At 36.1% G+C, this 18,086-nt stretch overlaps 1 protein-coding gene across 3 annotated transcripts in view; it reads left to right on the forward strand.

Moving 5' to 3' along the window:
* Positions 1-18,086, forward strand: part of PIK3C2G (phosphatidylinositol-4-phosphate 3-kinase catalytic subunit type 2 gamma) — a 354,209-nt gene that overhangs the window by 323,640 nt on the left and 12,483 nt on the right. For all 3 annotated transcript variants that reach the window (XM_087855664.1, XM_045781381.2, XM_045781382.2), the window contains exon 32: positions 15,051-15,176. In XM_087855664.1, the coding sequence (XP_087711790.1) occupies positions 15,051-15,176 (126 nt within the window). The remainder of the gene's footprint in view (positions 1-15,050; positions 15,177-18,086) is intronic.

Raw genomic sequence — 18,086 nt, forward strand, 5'->3', positions numbered from 1 at the left:
GCCCTACCAATCTGGCCTCTGTGACCTCTCCGACCTCATCTCCACGGACTCCCTCAAACACTCCACTCCAGCCTCGGTGACTTCCTTCCTGCTCCTTAAATAGGTCAGGCATGTTTCTGCCCTAGGACATTTGTACCTGTTATTCACTTTATCTGGAACGCTCTTCCCCAGGCTCATGGCTCAGTCTCACATGTCCCGAGGGACTATGTCTTACTGCCACCTTTCCAGTGAGGTCCTTTCTGACTCTTACATGTAAAACTGCAAAACCACTACTTGTTGCCACTTCCAAACTTCCTTTCCTTCTTTACTTTCTCCACTGCCCTGTATCACTGCTAAAACCCAAGGGGCTAAAACAGTGCCAAGTACATAGTAGGTGCTCAATGAATACTTTGTTGAATAAAAGAATGTCAAATTATTTCTGATGTGAACAACTAAGAATTAGGATCTTGTTCACCTTGCAAAAATCATCACAACAAAGTTCTCGTGCCTTGCATTTTTCACAGCTTCCTTTAAATGACTATTTTATTTCTTCTGCTTATCTGAAGACAGAGATAACGCTATAATATAAATGACAGAAAAATCTATTAATTGTCCACATATTTTCTTTGCTCATTTCAAGTTTTAACTGATTGTTATTTATTTTTGAGCCTTTAGTATTTTCACATGCTGAAGTAATCAGACTAAAGAAGTTGTGCTTCATTTTATTTTAATGTTAAAATGAATTATTCTGCCTGCAGTTCTGTTATATTTAATATTAAGTGTGATGAAAAGAATTGTTTATCTTATATTGAATCTTTGAAGCTTTGCTCTAAGAATTACTTCCCTCCTGTGAATTCACAAGCTAAAACAAAATTGCTAAAATTTTCCCCTTTTAAAGAAACCCAAAATGATTTACTCTGGTGAACAGAGACTGACAAAGTAATGCAGTTATTTAGAAGCTAGGCCAAGATTTTTTAAATAATATTTCGGTTTATATAACAAAGAAACATATAAAAATCATTTAGATTGGAAAAATTTTTTTACATCTTTCTAGCATTTTCCCACATAGCCCACTATAAAATGCCTCTTCCATTGATGTCTGCATGTCTCTATGCACTGCAGTGTCTACAATGTCTCTCCTGGTGTCATGGATTCCCCTCATCTGTGTCACTTACACACTGTTTTCTTTTACCTGCTCCAGAATATGTGCATTCTTGAAAGCTCTAAAAGTAATCAATAACGATTCCAGATTCTTTCTGATATTGAATATGCTCATACTGTTAGAGACTCTTACATTGTAACAAAATAATATAATTTCAAGTGAGAAGCAAGGGAAGCATGACACACATCAAATGGAGTGCTGTTTAATCCTTTCATAAGACAAAATACAAGAGAATTGTTGCTATATGAAAATTAACAGGAGAAAAAATAGGAAATAACAGGTGTTGACAGGAATGTGGAGAAAAGGGAACCCTTGTGCACATTCCCAACAACAATGTAACGTAAATTGGTGGGAATGTAAATTGGTGCCCCTACGTTGGAAAATAGTGTGGAAGTTCCACAAAAAATTAAAAATAGAAATACCATATGATCCAGTAATTTCACTACTGGATATATACCCAAGAAGATGAAAACACCAATTTGAAAAGATATATGTACCCCTATATTTATGGCAGCATTGTTTACACTATCCAAGATATGGAAGCAACTTATGTGTCCATTGACTAATGAATGGATAAGGAATATGTGGTATATGTGTGTGTATACACACACACACACACACACACACACACACACACACACACACACACTAGAATATTACTCAGCCATTAAAAAGGATGAGATCTTGCCATTTGTGACAACATGGACGGACCTAGAGGGTATAATGCTAAGTGAAATAAGCCAAACAGAGGAAGACAAATACCATATGATTTTACTTATATCTGGAATCTAAAAAACAAAACAAATAGCAGAAATAGACCCATAAATATAGAGAACAAACTGTATTGTTGCCAATGGGGAAGAGAGTAGGAGAATGAGCCAATGGTGAAGGGAAGTAGGAAATGAAGGCTTCCAATTATGGAATGAATAATTCATGGAGATAAAAGGTACAGCATAGGGAATATAGCCAACGATAATGTAATAGCATTGTATGGTGACAGATAGTAGTTACACTTGTGGTAAGCTTACTATAACATACAGACTTGTTGAATGACTACATTGTACACCTGCAACTAATGTAACATTGTGAGCCACCTGTACTTCAATTAAAAAAAAGACTTACGTAGCCCTATTATCCAGTAAGCGACTCGTATAGTAATTAATTAAAAGGTCTGTTTCATCTTGCTATGAATATTCATGGTATTAGATCTTCTAGTTCAGACAGGATGAAGGAGCAGAAATGATGGAGCTTGTCTCATTCTATGAGAAGACAGATGTATCTAGAGAGACAATACTGGGATAAAAACTTGATCTCATCATTGATAGCCCTACACTTGTCTTCTGACCATATCAAGTCCTCCAACAGTAAAAGAACTGGCTTCAAAAGCATTAAGGATAAAACTTTGTTCTTATTTCTTTTCTCCCTCCTCTCCTCACTTTCTCCTATTTTCTTTTCCTGTTTTCTTTTCACTTTTGTTTCCAACTCTTACTAGCCCAAATTTAGCTATAGGACAGAAGACAGAATATAAAAATATAAAAATACGTAAGATTTAAATGTGTCTCTTTTTGTTGGATTTGCTTAAACATTTGGGGTGACTGACAGTGGCTACTAAATTTTAAAACACACACACATTTGGACTTTAATGCACTGAAATAAATATATTTTTTTAAAAAAGAAAATAGGAGAGAAAGAAGTAGACTCAAACACATCAGTAAGAACCCCAGGCACCTGGCTAACTCAGTTGGTTAAGCAGCTGACTCTGGATTTTGGCTCAGGTCATGATCTCATGGTCATGAAATTGAGCCCCATATGGGGGCTCTGCACTCAGCACAGAGTCTGCTCGAGATTCTCTCTCCCTCTCCCTCTGCCTTCCCCCACCCCTGCTCACACACTTGCTCTCTCTATCTCTCTCTTAAAAAAAAAAAAGTGTGTGTCGGGGGGTGCTTGGGTGGCACAGTCAGTTGAGCAGCAGACTCTTGGTTTCAGCTCTGGTCCTGATCTCAGGGTCCTGATCTCAGCATGGAATCTACTCAAGTTTCTCTCTCCCTCTCCCTCTGCCCCTCCCAGCTGTGCTCTCTCTCTCTCTAAGATAAAATAAATAAATCTTAAAAAAAAGGGGGGTGATTGTGAAAATAAAGCACAGACGATGGCAATGTTCAACATGTAAAAATAACAATGTTCTGTGTATCCTTTTTAAAACTAACTTGGCTAAATCCTCTGACTATCCCAATTCAATTTTTTAATCTAGATTTTTAAAAGAAATTTGTCATTGTTCCATCCCAGGTGCACTTCAATCTAAATAAACATCAATTTCTTGATAAAAGGCAATTTTCTAATAATAATTATCCCCTCAATTGTATCTGGCTTATATTTCATTAATAAAAAATTATTCTTCTAGAGTTGGCCCATTATGACACTGATCTCCCATTTCAAATATGATGCAAAGCAGTGGATTGTGAAGAGTAGCCAGCCCAGATATAAATATTTCATTGTTTCATCATCAGCAAACCCTTTTAGTTTCTGTACTTTTATTATTGCCAAAATCCTATTCTATATTCTCTATTAATTCACCTGTGCATTATTTTGATTGATTTTTATGATATTTCTAGCCTTGTTTTCTACTTCCTTCAATCCATCTGCATTAAAACATCCTAAAATTCTATTTTTAACATATAAATTTAAAAAAGCTAATACAATCTTTATAAAACTCAAATTCCTTGGTCTAATAATTATTTAAGGTACTACACAGTCTAGCCACACCTTTATATCCACCCTCCCCGACACAGAACTCATATTCTAGATGGTTCATTCATGTTTGCCAAACACACTCCCATCCTTTAAGCAAACTACAGCATATTTCCACTTACGTTCTATTTGCCTTCCACATCTAATTCAACCTTCAGGCTCAGCTCAAACCTCTCATCCTTTCTGAAGCTCCTGGGTCACTCTTGCTCCTGGTGATCCTTCTCTCCGTTGGCCTCCTATTTTATTTACTGTTTACACCATCCATTTGATATTCACTGCCTTATCCAGCTCTTGAAACTCTTATCATTTTGGTTTATCCTGTAGTTTCGGTTGTTTTAAAAATATACTGATTGTAAAAATTGTGGAAAGTATATTTTGTATACTCTGCAGTGCTTAGCATAATACTATGCCCTTAATACATGTTTGTTAAATAAGTGAATATTTATTTAAGTGTACGTTACTGTGAAAAATAGCCACAATGCAGAGCAGTTTAATTTGAGCTATATTTGTAAATGAATAGCTTTTCTCTGTGAATTTTGCTCTCTATAATACATGATGCTAAACTGAGAATGACAAATATTTGACCTTCACATCTGTCTCACTTGAAAATAAAGTGATTTCCTGCTGAGAATTATTTCTCTAAATATTCAACAACTCTGGACTCTTACCATATCTCCAGCTGACATAGCCATCAATGTACAGGTCACCACATGATACAGATTTTATCTAATCACTCTGTTCTTTACTGACAGGCTTGTACCCTAATTGCTATTCTTTATCCAAATCTCCCTCAATTCTACATTCTAACTCAAACAAGGAAACAAGCAAAACATAAACCAGGGTCCTGACATTGGTCCTTTTAATCTGGTTCCTTCCTGGCTTTTCTGAAATCAACTTGGGAGTCACATTAGTATCATAGTTGCAAGAGACATCCCTCACCCAGCTACAAAAATTTGGCATCCATTCACAGACAAAAGTATGTTTGTGGGAGCTGTGGAACCTAACACCATATACCAAGGGATCCAGGAGGACTCTCACCCACCCATGCACCAAACAAGAGATGCACAGACCTAGGTCCCAGCTGAAGAGCCTGAAGTGGCTCATGAACTGGTTCCAGCCCCTCGTAGCCATGGTCAGGGAGTTCCTGGAACGCACTGCCTTTAATAGTCATCCACAGATGAAAGAGCGTTTGTGAAAGTCCAGGTTTGCAGAGGAGAAGTTGTAGAAAAAAACATGAGCTTGAACACTTTGAAGTGAGCAGTTAGTAAAGACTGGAAGAGGTGACAAATTTGAAGACAACAATGCAAAACTTCAAGTAACATGAAAAATCAAGGTATCGTGACACCACCCAAGGATCACAGTCATCTTTCACTAACCAAACTCAGAGACATGAAGATATGTGATTTGCTTGATACAAAGAATTCAAATAGCTTTTCAAAGGAAACTCAATAAGCTACAGAAAGCACAGAAAGACAATTCAAAAAAATCAGGAAAATAATACATGGGGAAAAAATGAGAAGTTTATCAGAGAAATAGAATTTTTTTTAAAAAAGCAAACAAAAATTTTGGAGCTGATGAGTATTATAAATGAAAAGAAAAATGCAACAAGCATCACCATCAGAAGGATCAAGCAGAAGAAGAATCTGTGAGATAGAGAACAGAAACTTTGAAATTATCCAGTAAGTTGAGAACAAAAAAGGGAAAAGAAAAATAAAAAAGAAATGAAAAATACTGAAGAAAGCCTATGTGATCTTAGGATACCTTAACAAGAACTTTGAATTATTGGAGTTCCAGAAGAAGAAAAGGAGAAGAGACAGAAAGCACATTTAAAGAAACAATGATTGAGCACTTTCCAAATCTGGGGGGAGATTTGGATATCTAAGTTCATGAAGCTCATAGTTCCCTAAACAAGCTCTTCTTAAAGATCCTCTTCAAAATACAGTATAATGGAACAGTCTAAAATCAAAGACAAAGAATTTTGAAAGCAGTAAGAGGGGAAAAAAGCTTGCAACTTCCAAGGGACCCTCCCTAAGGTAATCAGCAGATTTCTCAATGAAAACCTTACAAGTCAGGGGGGAATGGAATGATATATTCGAAGTACTGAACTAAAATAAATGCCAGTCAAGAATACTCTACCTGGCAAAGCTGTCCTTCAGAAATGAAGGAGGGATAAAGACTTTTCCAGACCAATGAAAGCTAAAGAAGTTCATTACCATTAGACCTGCCTTATAAGAGATGCTGAAAGGAATTTTTCAAGCTGAAATGAAAGGATACTGACAGATAACATAAATGTATATGAAAATATATAACCTATCGCAAAAATAAGTGTACAAAGTCAGAGTACTCAAATAGTGTAATATGGTTGAGTGCTAATCACTCAGGTCTTGTATAAAGACAAGAGTATTAAAAATAAGTATAGCTGCAGGGTGCCTGGGTGGCTCAGTCAGTTAGGTGTCTGCCTTTGGCTCTGATCATGATCCCAGGGTCCTGGGATGGAGTCCCATGTCAGGCTCCCTGCTCAGCGGGAAGTCTACTTCTCCCTCTCCCTCTGCCCCTCCTCCTCATTCATGCTGTCTTGCTCTCTCTCTCTCAAATAAATAAAATCTTAAAAAAAAAAAAAAAAACTGGGGCACCTGGGTGGCTCAGTTGGTTAAGCGTCTGCCTTTGGCTCAGGTCATGATCCCAGGGTCCTGGGATTGAGCCCCACATGGGGGCTCACATTGGGAGCCTGCTTCTCCCTCTCCCTCTGCCTGCCACTCCCCCAGCTTGTGCTTGCTCTCTCTCTCTGTCAATAAATTAAAAATATATATATATATTTAAAAAATATATATTTATTTGACAGAGAGAGAGGGGAGATCACAAGTAGGCAGAACAGCAGGCAGAGGGAGAGGAAGAAACAGCCTCCCAATGAACGGAGAGCCCTATGAGGGGCTCGATCCCAGGGCCCTGGTATCATGACCTGAGCCAAAGGCAGACACATAATGACTGCACCACACAGGTACTCCTGTACCTAAGATGTTTTATGTAAGCCCCACGGTAACCACAAAGCAAAAACCTGCAGTAAATTCACAAAGGATAAAGGGAAGGGAAGTCAAAGCATAGCACCACAAAAAATCATCAGTCCACAAAAGAAGGCAGCAAGAGAGGAAGAAAAGGACAAGGGAACTAAAAAACAGCCAGAAAACGATTAATAAGATGGCATTAGTGAAGTCCTTAGCTATCAATAATTACTCTACACGTAAATGGATTGAATTCTCAATCAGAAGGCATAGAGTGGCTGAATGAATAAAAAAAAAAAAAATGACCCAAATATATGCTACCTACAAAACACTCATTTCACCTTATTTTTTTCTTCTATAGCCTTACTGATTTTCTGTATGCTAGTTCTATGAATTATTAAGAGAGGGGTGTTAAAATCTTTTACTATAATTGTGAATTTGTATAATGTTATATGAACATTTAAGACTATTATGTCCTCTTGATTAATTGGTCCCTTTATCATTATGAAATGAACTTCTCTATTCATGGTAGTATTTGTTACCATCAAATATACTTTGTCAGATATTTATATAAGTTTTCCGGTTTTCCTTTGATTCATGTTAGCATAGTATATATTTTCTATCCTTTTACCTTTAACCTTTCATCTCTTTACATTTAAAGTATATTTGATATAGATAGATAATATACACATAGATGATAGATGATAGATAGATAGATAGATAGATAGATAGATAGATAGATAGATAGATAGAGATAGATGATAGATAGACAGGTGACAGATAGATGTACCTAGCAATCTCTTGGTCATAGATATATTGAACCTATAATCACATGTAACTTTTTAAAGTTTTCCCAAGTGCTATTCCTAAGCCAAGTGTTTCATATCCTGGATTTGCAGAATGAGTTTTTCAGATCCAAAAGAACTTGGCATTGACTCTATTGTATCTAACCTTGTTAGATATGGTTCATCGTTCCAGCTCTTCACATCTCAGTCCTGATTATGTGATCAAGCATATTGGCCATAACACTCAGACTATTGATAGCTGTATATCACATATCTGTATCTTTATTTAAATCATGATAAAACTGTTTAGTAGGACAGAATCAAGGCAAATATTTGAGGTATATAGGTAGAAAACCATACTTTATCTCTGAATTACTAGTTTCTGGGTTTTTGTGCAAAAAAAATCTCCAATACTATCAAGTATAACAACATCATAAATCTAACCTTCCAGTATTTCATCTGTTCTTCACAGTTCTTCAATAATCATTAACAAAATGTAGTCTGTCTCTTATTTGTACATTTTTCTTAGCATGTGGGGATAGAAGCTAAGAGTTAGAGGATTTGAAATCATTTAAAGTGGTTCAGTGCAATTGTAAAAAAAATAAAAGTTTAATTACACTTAACTCATAAACAGTTCTTCAGCGTTTTCTATCAAGTAGATTGTAAAAAATAAATGAGGTTTAAAGCCTTACTTTATACATGTTATTAAGACTGAGAAATGGAAAAGCTTGCCAAACTTCACAAGACACTTCAGTAGCAAAGTCTGGAGCTCTAATTAAAACTCTGGATGTTTAGGAGCAATTCAATTCCTATGTATTGAGTCAGAAAATATAAGAATTCTATCTATTAAACTGCGACTTCTATCTAGTTGCTAACTGCATCAAGTTGAAGATTAAAAATTTTTAATATGTATATAGTAAGATGATCATACCCATGAGTTTGTTATTTCTTCTAAAGTAGAAATGGTTTCAGCAACTCTTCTGTGACTTCTCATAGATCATCCAAAGTGTTAGACACATGATGGTGTGATTTTTGAATTGTTTTAAAAAATTACTGAAAATCACCTATTAGTGGCAGAATTCAATTAAAGGCTTAATTAGTGTGAAATGAAGCAGAAGACCATCCTAATTTAATTCATGAGGACCTGAAAGCATCCCATTCTATGTTAACAAAGACACACAGAAAAGTTGGAAAGATCATTCCACCATTTCTTTAACTGAAGCACTGAGCAAACTATGTATCACAAGCACTTTTCTTGTACTTCTGCACTTTTATCATACATTGTCATTTTATAAAAAGACCCTCTTCGTGGTAGCTAGCCTGAGTTTCAGAACTGCAGTTTGGCAGGCACATAGATGAGGAAAACACTTCTTTATTGCTGTTTTGTTTCTGGCATAGACCTCGGGTTTTGACAGCACTATCATATTTTAATCATCGTCAGTTGATTTCTCCCAAAGCCTATCTTATATGATTGGAAACATTTAAGTCAAAAAAAAAAAACTTGATGGGAAATTCTCATAAATTATTCATCAAAAAGATAAGAACCTATTAAATACAATTAAGCTTTGAATTAATCTACAGAAGTTATTTTTAAACCATCTATCTTCATCACATTTCTGATAAAACTTGATCAGGAAGTGCTCTTAATTTGAATCTGGTGGTTTCCTTTGCATTCTTTGTAGAGGGTCAATAAAGGGTAGTGGTAAAGAGCACAAGTTGTAATAAAAGCTTTTCAATAAGGTAAAGACAATAATACTAGCTCAAAGGTTATTTTAGAAGAGTGATTTAAATAAATACCCATTTGTGATAGCTATTATTATTATTACTGTATATGAAAAATAAGTATCTTCTTCATAAACTCATATGAAAATACTAAAGGGTTGCTGGCCTACCCTGCAATGTGAAATGTTTTATTTTCTTTAAAAACAGTTTACATTATGCTTTGTTTTTATAGCAACATGCTACTGCTTAGTCTTTTTTCTTAATTTTGATAAATTAACCATTTTTTCAATATAGTTTTATTCATTGACAACAAAAACAACAGAAGTAGCATTGAAAGCCATTTAAAATGCTATGTGCAACGTGGGGCAAGAAAGGAAGGCAGAAATTTAGCATATTTAATTATTTATACACCTAAAACAATACCATTAAGAAGTCAGCATTGTGAATAATGATTTACTAATATACGTATATGCATTTTAATTTTTATACCCAAAATAATAACCAAGATAAGACTTTCCTATATTTCATTCTTAGTAGAAAAAGAAGTGTCTGCATCAGTGATGCTAAGAATATGCTAAGGCCTTCATTTCCAACCTTTTCAATTAGAGGGACCTCTTTCTAAACTTTAAAAAATTTTTCTAAAAATCTAGTAAATTTAAGAAATATAAAACAATTTTTAAACTACTATAAATTCAGCTAGTGCTTTTTAAAATATTAAAATTGTGTTATCAAAAGCACCTACATATATTTGAAAAAACAGTATCACATATGTATGAGACATATTTATTTCCTCTGCAGGGAACGCTTGGTGCAAATGTGGATCCAGCACCTTGCCGCCACCCAAAGGTCCCCAGTAGGCACATCTCTAATTAAATTGAATGTACCTGTTTCTGTTTCTTTCATGTACTCCATAATAGGGGCATACAGAAGGGGAAACTGCATAAGGTTGACCAAAGGCATGGGAACAAAAAAATGACTTTAATTCACAGTCCACCATCTATTAGGGCTCCAAAAAATTGTCAGGTCATTGCTAGCTCTAGAAGGAGATTTAAATAACCTGTTGTACTTATTGTTAAGGAGATTTTTTTAAAAAGGAGTTAAGTGGAAACAGTCCAGAGAGGTGGGGAGGACTATCACAGAAGACTGGACGAGGTGTCAGGAAAGGAAGACAGCAATCAGAGGCCAGTTCTCCAGGGGAACATGAGGATGGCAACTAAGGATTTGTTCTGAGACTGATTATAAGCAATTATGTTACAAATCCAGTCTAGCTCCAGTTGCAGGCAGAAAGCGGTAAAGAAAGGAAGTAAGCATCTGATTGTTTAGTATCTGAGAGATGAGATAAAATCAAAGTTTTGGAAGTGAACCATTGAGATATCAGACATAACAAACCAACCTTAAAGACAAATACTCCTGATCAGCCATGAAACCCAACAAAGTACATGTGAAGATCTGCTCTATCTGCAGAGAGATGTCACCAAACAGCAAGTGTTCAGGGCAGACCTAGGGCAGACATTGGAAACAGACCCCAAGACGCATCCACTTTCCCTTTAGGAAGTTAAGAACACTTGTAGTTTTTATATTGCATTATAAATAATGATTCAACAAATAGATATGGAGTGCTTTCAAAGAGCTAGATGCTATGAATATATAGCTCATCCATTCAGTCATTTGATAACTATTTATTTAGTATTCACTGTATGCCAAGCACTGTGTTAAGCACAGGATTTCTAGGAGGAAAGGAATGCTGTAGAAGAAAGACAGGACTATGAAAGGAAATAAAAGAATAAGGTAAATGGAAGCCCAATCTCAAGGGAGGATTTTAAATTTTTCATTGGAGATTCAGGGACTCATTGAAAGATTAGGACAAAGGAACTGAAGGTGGGGTTAGGGTAATAGAGTAGTGAGTCACCAATGGAGCAAATCCCAAAGGAAATGTGAGGGGAGGGAAGTGTAAAACATTGAGACATGGATTTTCCTTTTAAATAATTTCTAAGTTCATAAGGGAGCTAGCACATATAAAACTTCTAAAAATATCAAAATGAGAATATTTTAACAGAAAATCTAGGATATATAGAATTCAGAGTTAGGATGAGTAATAAAAATGAAGTTTGAATGACTTCATGTCATCTTCTGAGCATAGTAAAAATATTAGCCAAAATTCTAGAAGAAAGTAGTAGCGCTGTTTGACTTCAATCCACTGTGACTAAGAAAACCCTCTTGGTGATAAAAGGAAACTTCTCATTGTTTAGACTGAGCATCAGAATAAGAACTCAGTATCTCTGAGCTTTATGACTCCTCAGGTCAAAGTGTTAAATCTTTGTGAAGGTCTAAAATGCAACCAGTGTAAAAATCCTAGGTTAAGACATTTAGACAAGTACGGGTTATTTAATCACTTTAAAGTTAAATTTACTTCACATAAACATAAGGGCAAAGGATGAAATGAGAAGTATTAAGAAGAAGACAGCTGGAGTTTTTTATAATAAAGAAACTGCAATCTTTAAGAAACAGGATATGGCAAAAGAAAGAAAGAAAAAAATAACATTGATAAGACAGCTGCTTTGGAAAAAAACAAAACAAAAAAAGAATCTCTAAAAGACCTGAGAAATCAATGTCTGCATTGAAAGCTGTTAGGGACAGACTAAGCCCACTGCTGCTCAGATTTAATGCACCCCTGATTTTGAATGGAAACCTGTGCTGTTCTATTATTCCAAAAACTCCAGGATCTTCAAGGACCTTGTCAAGGACATTAACTTGGAAACAGAAACCCAAACCTGTAGTTGCTAAATGCCTGCTGAAGGCTGGTATGCAACATATCTTTCTTCGTCTGTGATTAGGAGTTTATTCTTTAGGCAGTGGGGAAAGTGATGTGATCAAAGCAGCTTTGTAGGAAGGTTAAGTACAACAGTGATCTATGGAATGAATGAAGGAAAGAAGTGGGAAGACTAGGGCATAAAAAGTCATTAAAATCCAGTTACAATAAGTTAGGAAATAAAGATCTGTGGTGGCAGATGAACTAGGGTAAACAGGGAGGATACTGATCTCGGTACACACTTGGATTTGAAAATCAGTGATAAGGGAGACACTAGAGAAAACAAATGGTATGACTTAATATAGTTTGAACAACTTGGAAAATTTCGTTTTGGAGTGGTAAGGAAGGATAGAAGATAGATTTTGATTAGACTTTATATAATGGTACCAAGAAGATATTCAGGTGGAAATAGTCGCAGGTCACAAGGCTGGGATTCAAAGGATGAACTGGAGAGTCTTTATTTGGGAGTCATCTAAATGGTTCTCAATTAGGGTTAATTTTGTCCCCCAAATGACAGTTAGCAAAGTCTGGAGACATTTTTGGTTGTCACAACTGGGAAGGTGTTGCTATTGTAATCTGGTGGGTAGAGGTCAGTGATGCTGCTAAAATATTCACATTGTATAGAACAGCTCCTTACAGCAAAGGATTACGTGGCACCAAACATTGATAGTGCCATGGTTAAGAAACTTCTGCTCATTAATGTCATAGTAATTAGGGATATCTCGTCCAAGCAGTGTTTATAGTATATTTATGTTTAATTTAAATTTAACTTATAGAAAATAAAAATAGTATCAAACGTTTAAGTCTTACTCTATTTCACACACTGTCTTCATTACGTGGTTTATTTAATCTCCTGAATGCAGTAAGTCATCACCTTTATCCTCCTTTACAGGTTAGGAACCCGATCCACTAAAAAGTTAAGATACCTGCCAAAAGCCACATAGTTGGCAAATTTGGGGGTCCAGATTGCAATCAAAAAGTCCATATTCAGAACCATGATTCTAACCACTAAGTTGGAACATACAGTGATTATAGGTATGGTATCCTCAACACCATGGCAGACGAGAGAGAATTACATAGAGCCAAACATTATACTCCCTTCATCCTTCTTCCCAAGCCAAACTAAACCAAATCAAACAGAACAAAAGCACTCTCTCCAATATTAACAGCATTTTCTTTCTCTGTCACTGAAGATTCCATTATGTCATTGATACATTTGAGACACTGAGCATTTTGTCCTGGTGGGGGAGGAAACCTTGAGCTCTAGGTAAAGCAGCAGTTTTGACAATCTTAGCATTTTGACAGTCTTACCAGATGTACTGTATCTAATTTGTGAGTAATAATAAAGAGCCAAATTTTCCTAATGTAATTTTTACTATGTAAATTAGAACCGAGTAAAAATTAGTACTATAATAATATATATCATATTTTCTTACTTTCCACTGTGCTTTTTTGAGTGCCAAAGAAAGACACAAAATTAAAGCTAATGACATTGGGGGTGGCACTGGATATTCACATGTAAATGTCACTGTGATTCAGAAGACTGAATGTATTTGTTGAAAATTACCAATTTAATAGTTAGAATGTAGTCAACAAAATAAACATTTAATTCCTCAAGCTTGACTTTTAAATCATCCTCTTTGAATATAAATTACACAAACATTTATCTTTTTATCAAACTAGGTATTCAGAGTTTTAGTATGATTTACTCTCCGTTTGGTCAAGATGACAAAGGTGAAACACATTTCTTTGAAGTGTGGTGGCTTCCAAATTTTTGAAACCATGTACTTATTCCTCAAATGAATATTAAGAAATAAAAATATCCAGTGGCGCCTGGGTGGCTCAGTTGGTTAAGCATCTGCTTTAGGTTCATGTCATGATCCCAGGGTGCTGAGATCAAGCCCTGAGTCAGGCTCCCTGCTCGGTGGGGAGCCTGCTTCTCCCTCTTCCTTGCCCCTCCCCTGCTCTTGTGTGTGTGCTCTCTCTCTCTCTCTCAAATAAATTAATAAAATCTTTTAAAAAAAGAAATAAATAAATAAAAATTTTAAAAATTAAAAGAAAAAGAAAGAAAAATATCCATAATAAGGAAAGGTGGAAAAGAAGAAGGAGAGAAGTTCTGAAGCCAGAATAGGGAAGCTAGGATTGGAGGTAGTTGGGGGGCCAGTTAGGACAAACTGGGGAAAGGAGGTCCAAAGATCGAGCCATTTGACAACATTGATCTACCCATCAGGCAGCATTTTAGGCAACTTTGGAGGCTCCATAGAACATAATTTGAGAAGGATTATACGATATGTTTTAGGGTAATTTAGATAATAAAATTATCATAACTATCTTAAAATCTTTCAAGTATATTAAAGCGGCAAGTCTAACTGATATTCTAATTAAATTCTGCCTTGAATGTGATATTATGTAATATGCATATACATATCATTAAATGTTACATTTTATGTGTTAAACTTGCATTTTTTTTATTTTCAAGTGGTGGACAGTATCCTGAGGCACTTAATTCCTGTCTCTGCCTGTGGCTTATATTCATCTCTTGACCATTTCTGTCAAAAATGCAAATGTAGCTTTTACTGTAAAAAACTAAAGTAAATTATATTTAATAGGCTTTTAAATATAGTTCTCTGACACAACACTTAATTTAAAATAGACACTTTTACTCTTTTACACTGTGCTTTGGGAATATTTTTGAGCAATGATGTATTTCTTTTGATTGTTCTCTTATTTCTGATAAACAGTACTGTAATAAATTTTGATCCTGCCTTTGGTCTTGATATTTAGTAGCTATGTATTTGTTTTCTTTGATAGCAACACGCATTAATATTTATGACCATTTTCCTCTGCAGCATCTCCCAGATGGCTCTGCGCCCAGTGCACATGTTGAATTTTATCTTTTACTGTATCCCAGTGAAGTTCGTAGGAGGAAAACAAAATCTGTTCCAAAATGTACCGACCCCACTTATAATGAAATTGTAAGTATGATTCATCTCTTGTCCAGTCCCTTTGTATTTTTCTTACCATTTTTTAGCTTAATAACCAAATATGGAAAATTTGCAGTAATTGGCAGCATTATTCCATAAAGGGAAGACATTTCACAAAATAGCCACTATGTGCTGATCACTGTTCTAGATGCTATGGGAACTGGAAAATACAGATCTGCTTTCAAAGCACTGATGAACCAATTTTCAAATTGTGGCTATCCTCCAGCAATAGCCCAGGATGGCTTTTTTTTTTTTTTTTTCCCCTAACATTGTCCCTGACTTCCTCTTATTTTCTCTAACCTTATTTTCCTCTACCTGGGCTTTCATACATAAAGAGTTTATCATAGTCTGTCCTGTGTTTAACAATAAACTTCAAAAATCTCCTTTGGAAAATAAAAGGAAATAAACAAGTACAAAGCACAAATTAAATTGACTTATATATAGCTCTCTAATTCATTTGTATTTCACAATTTGAATATCCCATCCCCTCCTTCTTTCTGAGATAAACCGTACATTTATTTTCTTGATTCCGTCCCTTCCCATCTCCTCTGTACGTTGCTTGGATGATTATTTGTTTGCCTTTCATCCACTGGATCCTTAGGTCAGAAGTCTTAAAAAAAAACAGACTCCTCAACTCAGGCTTTCTAAAGCACCCATATTTTTTTTCCCTCCCTATCACCCCCAAACTTTTGCAAAAGTTGGGGCGCCTGGGTGGCTCAGTCAGTTAAGCGTCTGCCTTCGGCTCAGGTCATGATCCCAGGGTCCTGGGACCGAGCCCCGCATCAGGCTCCCTGCTCAGCTGTCTGTCTGTCTCTCTCTCTCCAACAAATAAATAAATAATCTTAAAAAAAAAAAAAAAAAAAAAAAACTTCTGCAAAAGTGACTCACATTTCTTGCTCTCACTTCATCACTTCCTTTTCATCCTTCAATCCTTTGCGGTATGGATTCTGAACTTAATTGATGTTGCTTTCTTAGAGTGACATCCCTGGACTCCTAATGGCTTAATCTAATGAACCCTCTACTCTCCCGAACAGTTACATAACTGCCTCGCCGGCTGCACCCTCTTTTTCACACCTCCCTTTTGCTTGAGTCTTACCTTCTCTTAACTCTCTTTCATCGTCTCTCACCACTCACTCAGTTTCCTTCATTGCCATTCTTCTTCTGAAAAATGTTGTTGTTTGCTGAAGTTCCACAATCTACCCTTATCTCCTCTTGATATATACACTCTCAATATCATCTTACATACCTACATCTTTCATTTAACACCTCTGCTAGGTAGGCTGCATCTGAAATTATTCCTCAACCTTTTGACCCGCTCTTCTGCCTGATTACTGAAGAGCGCTCCGTTTGAAAGTCTCCTAGACACTTTTAAACCAGGTTTCCCTCCTCTGTTTGCCATCTCAAAAGATACATTCTAATGACACCATCCTCTCCCTCCCTCATTTTTCCAACCGATCCCCAAGTTTTGTCAGTTTAACAGTCTGTTATGTGTGCAGCCACCTGCCTCTTGAATCCATCACCTTCTGCCTGCCCCATTGCTGCTTCTTTGTTTGAGGTCCCGGTGACTTTGGCTATAATAGAATAGCCTCCTATCTGCCTCTTGAGTTTTTCAATTGAATCATTCACATTTCTATCTAAGATGTCTTTCAAAACCCAGTCATATTGGGGCGCCTGGGTGGCACGGCGGTTAAGCGTCTGCCTTCGGCTCAGGGCGTGATCCCGGCGTTCTGGGATCGAGTCCCACATCGGGCTCCTCCGCTGGGAGCCTGCTTCTTCCTCTTCCACTCCCCCTGCTTGTGTTCCCTCTCTCGCTGGCTGTCTGTATCTCTGTCAAATAAATAAATAAAATCTTTAAAAAAAAAAAAAAAACAGTCATATTTATTTCTCTGCTATTTAAATTTTTTTCAAAGGCTTCTCATTGCCTACTGGATAATGTACAGAATCCTAAATGTGACATTGATAGCCCTTAAAATGTGAGCCAGTAACTTTCCTGAGTTGTCTCTTGGATAGTATCATCTTCATACACTTTAAGAGTTGTTTTGAGATCACTGTAGATTCACATGCCGTTGGAAGCAATAATACACACAGAATTCAAATAACATTTAGCCACTTCCCTTCAATGACTACAGTACAACACCACAACCAGGAAATTGACATTGGTACAATTCACTGACCTTAATAAGATTTCATTAGTTTTATATGTGTTCATGTGTATTTAGTTCTGTGCATTTTTTATTTTAATTCCTGTTAGTTCCACGCATTTGTATCACATGGGTAGATTTGTAGGACCATCATCGCAGTCAAGGTACAGAAGAGTTCCATCACAAGGATTCCTGGTGCTACCGTTTTATAGCCAAAGACACTTCCCTCCCTCTAATGCCCAACCCCACCCCCAATTACTGGCTACTAGTTGTCATTTCAAATGTTATATAAATGGAATCATACAGTTTGTAACATTTTGAGATTGGCTTTTTCACTCACCATAACTTCCTAGCAATCCATCCAAGTAGCTGCATGTATCAATAGTTTGTTTCATTTCACTGCTGAATAGTAGTCCTGGTATGGAAGCATGGTATTTTCTTTAACCGTTACCCATTAAAGGACATCTGGTTTATTTCTGGCTTGGGCTATTGCGAACAAAGCTATTGCGAACAGTAATCTATAGGTTTTTGTGTAAACAGAAGTTGTAATTTCTCTAACATAAATGCTCAAGATGTAATTACTGGAATACATGGCAGTTGGCATATTTAGTTTTACAAAAAATTGCCATACTCTTTTTCTATACCGTTTTATACTCCCACTAGCAATGAATGTGTCTATTTTCTCTGAATCTTTGCCATTTGTTATTACTTACTATTTGTTTTTTGTTATATTTGTTATTATTTGTTTGTTATTTGTTAT

The sequence above is a fragment of the Ursus americanus genome, chromosome 25, assembly GCF_024610735.1.
Source record: "Ursus americanus isolate L20-20 chromosome 25, mUrsAme1.1.p, whole genome shotgun sequence".
Classification (NCBI taxonomy): Eukaryota; Metazoa; Chordata; class Mammalia; order Carnivora; family Ursidae; genus Ursus; species Ursus americanus.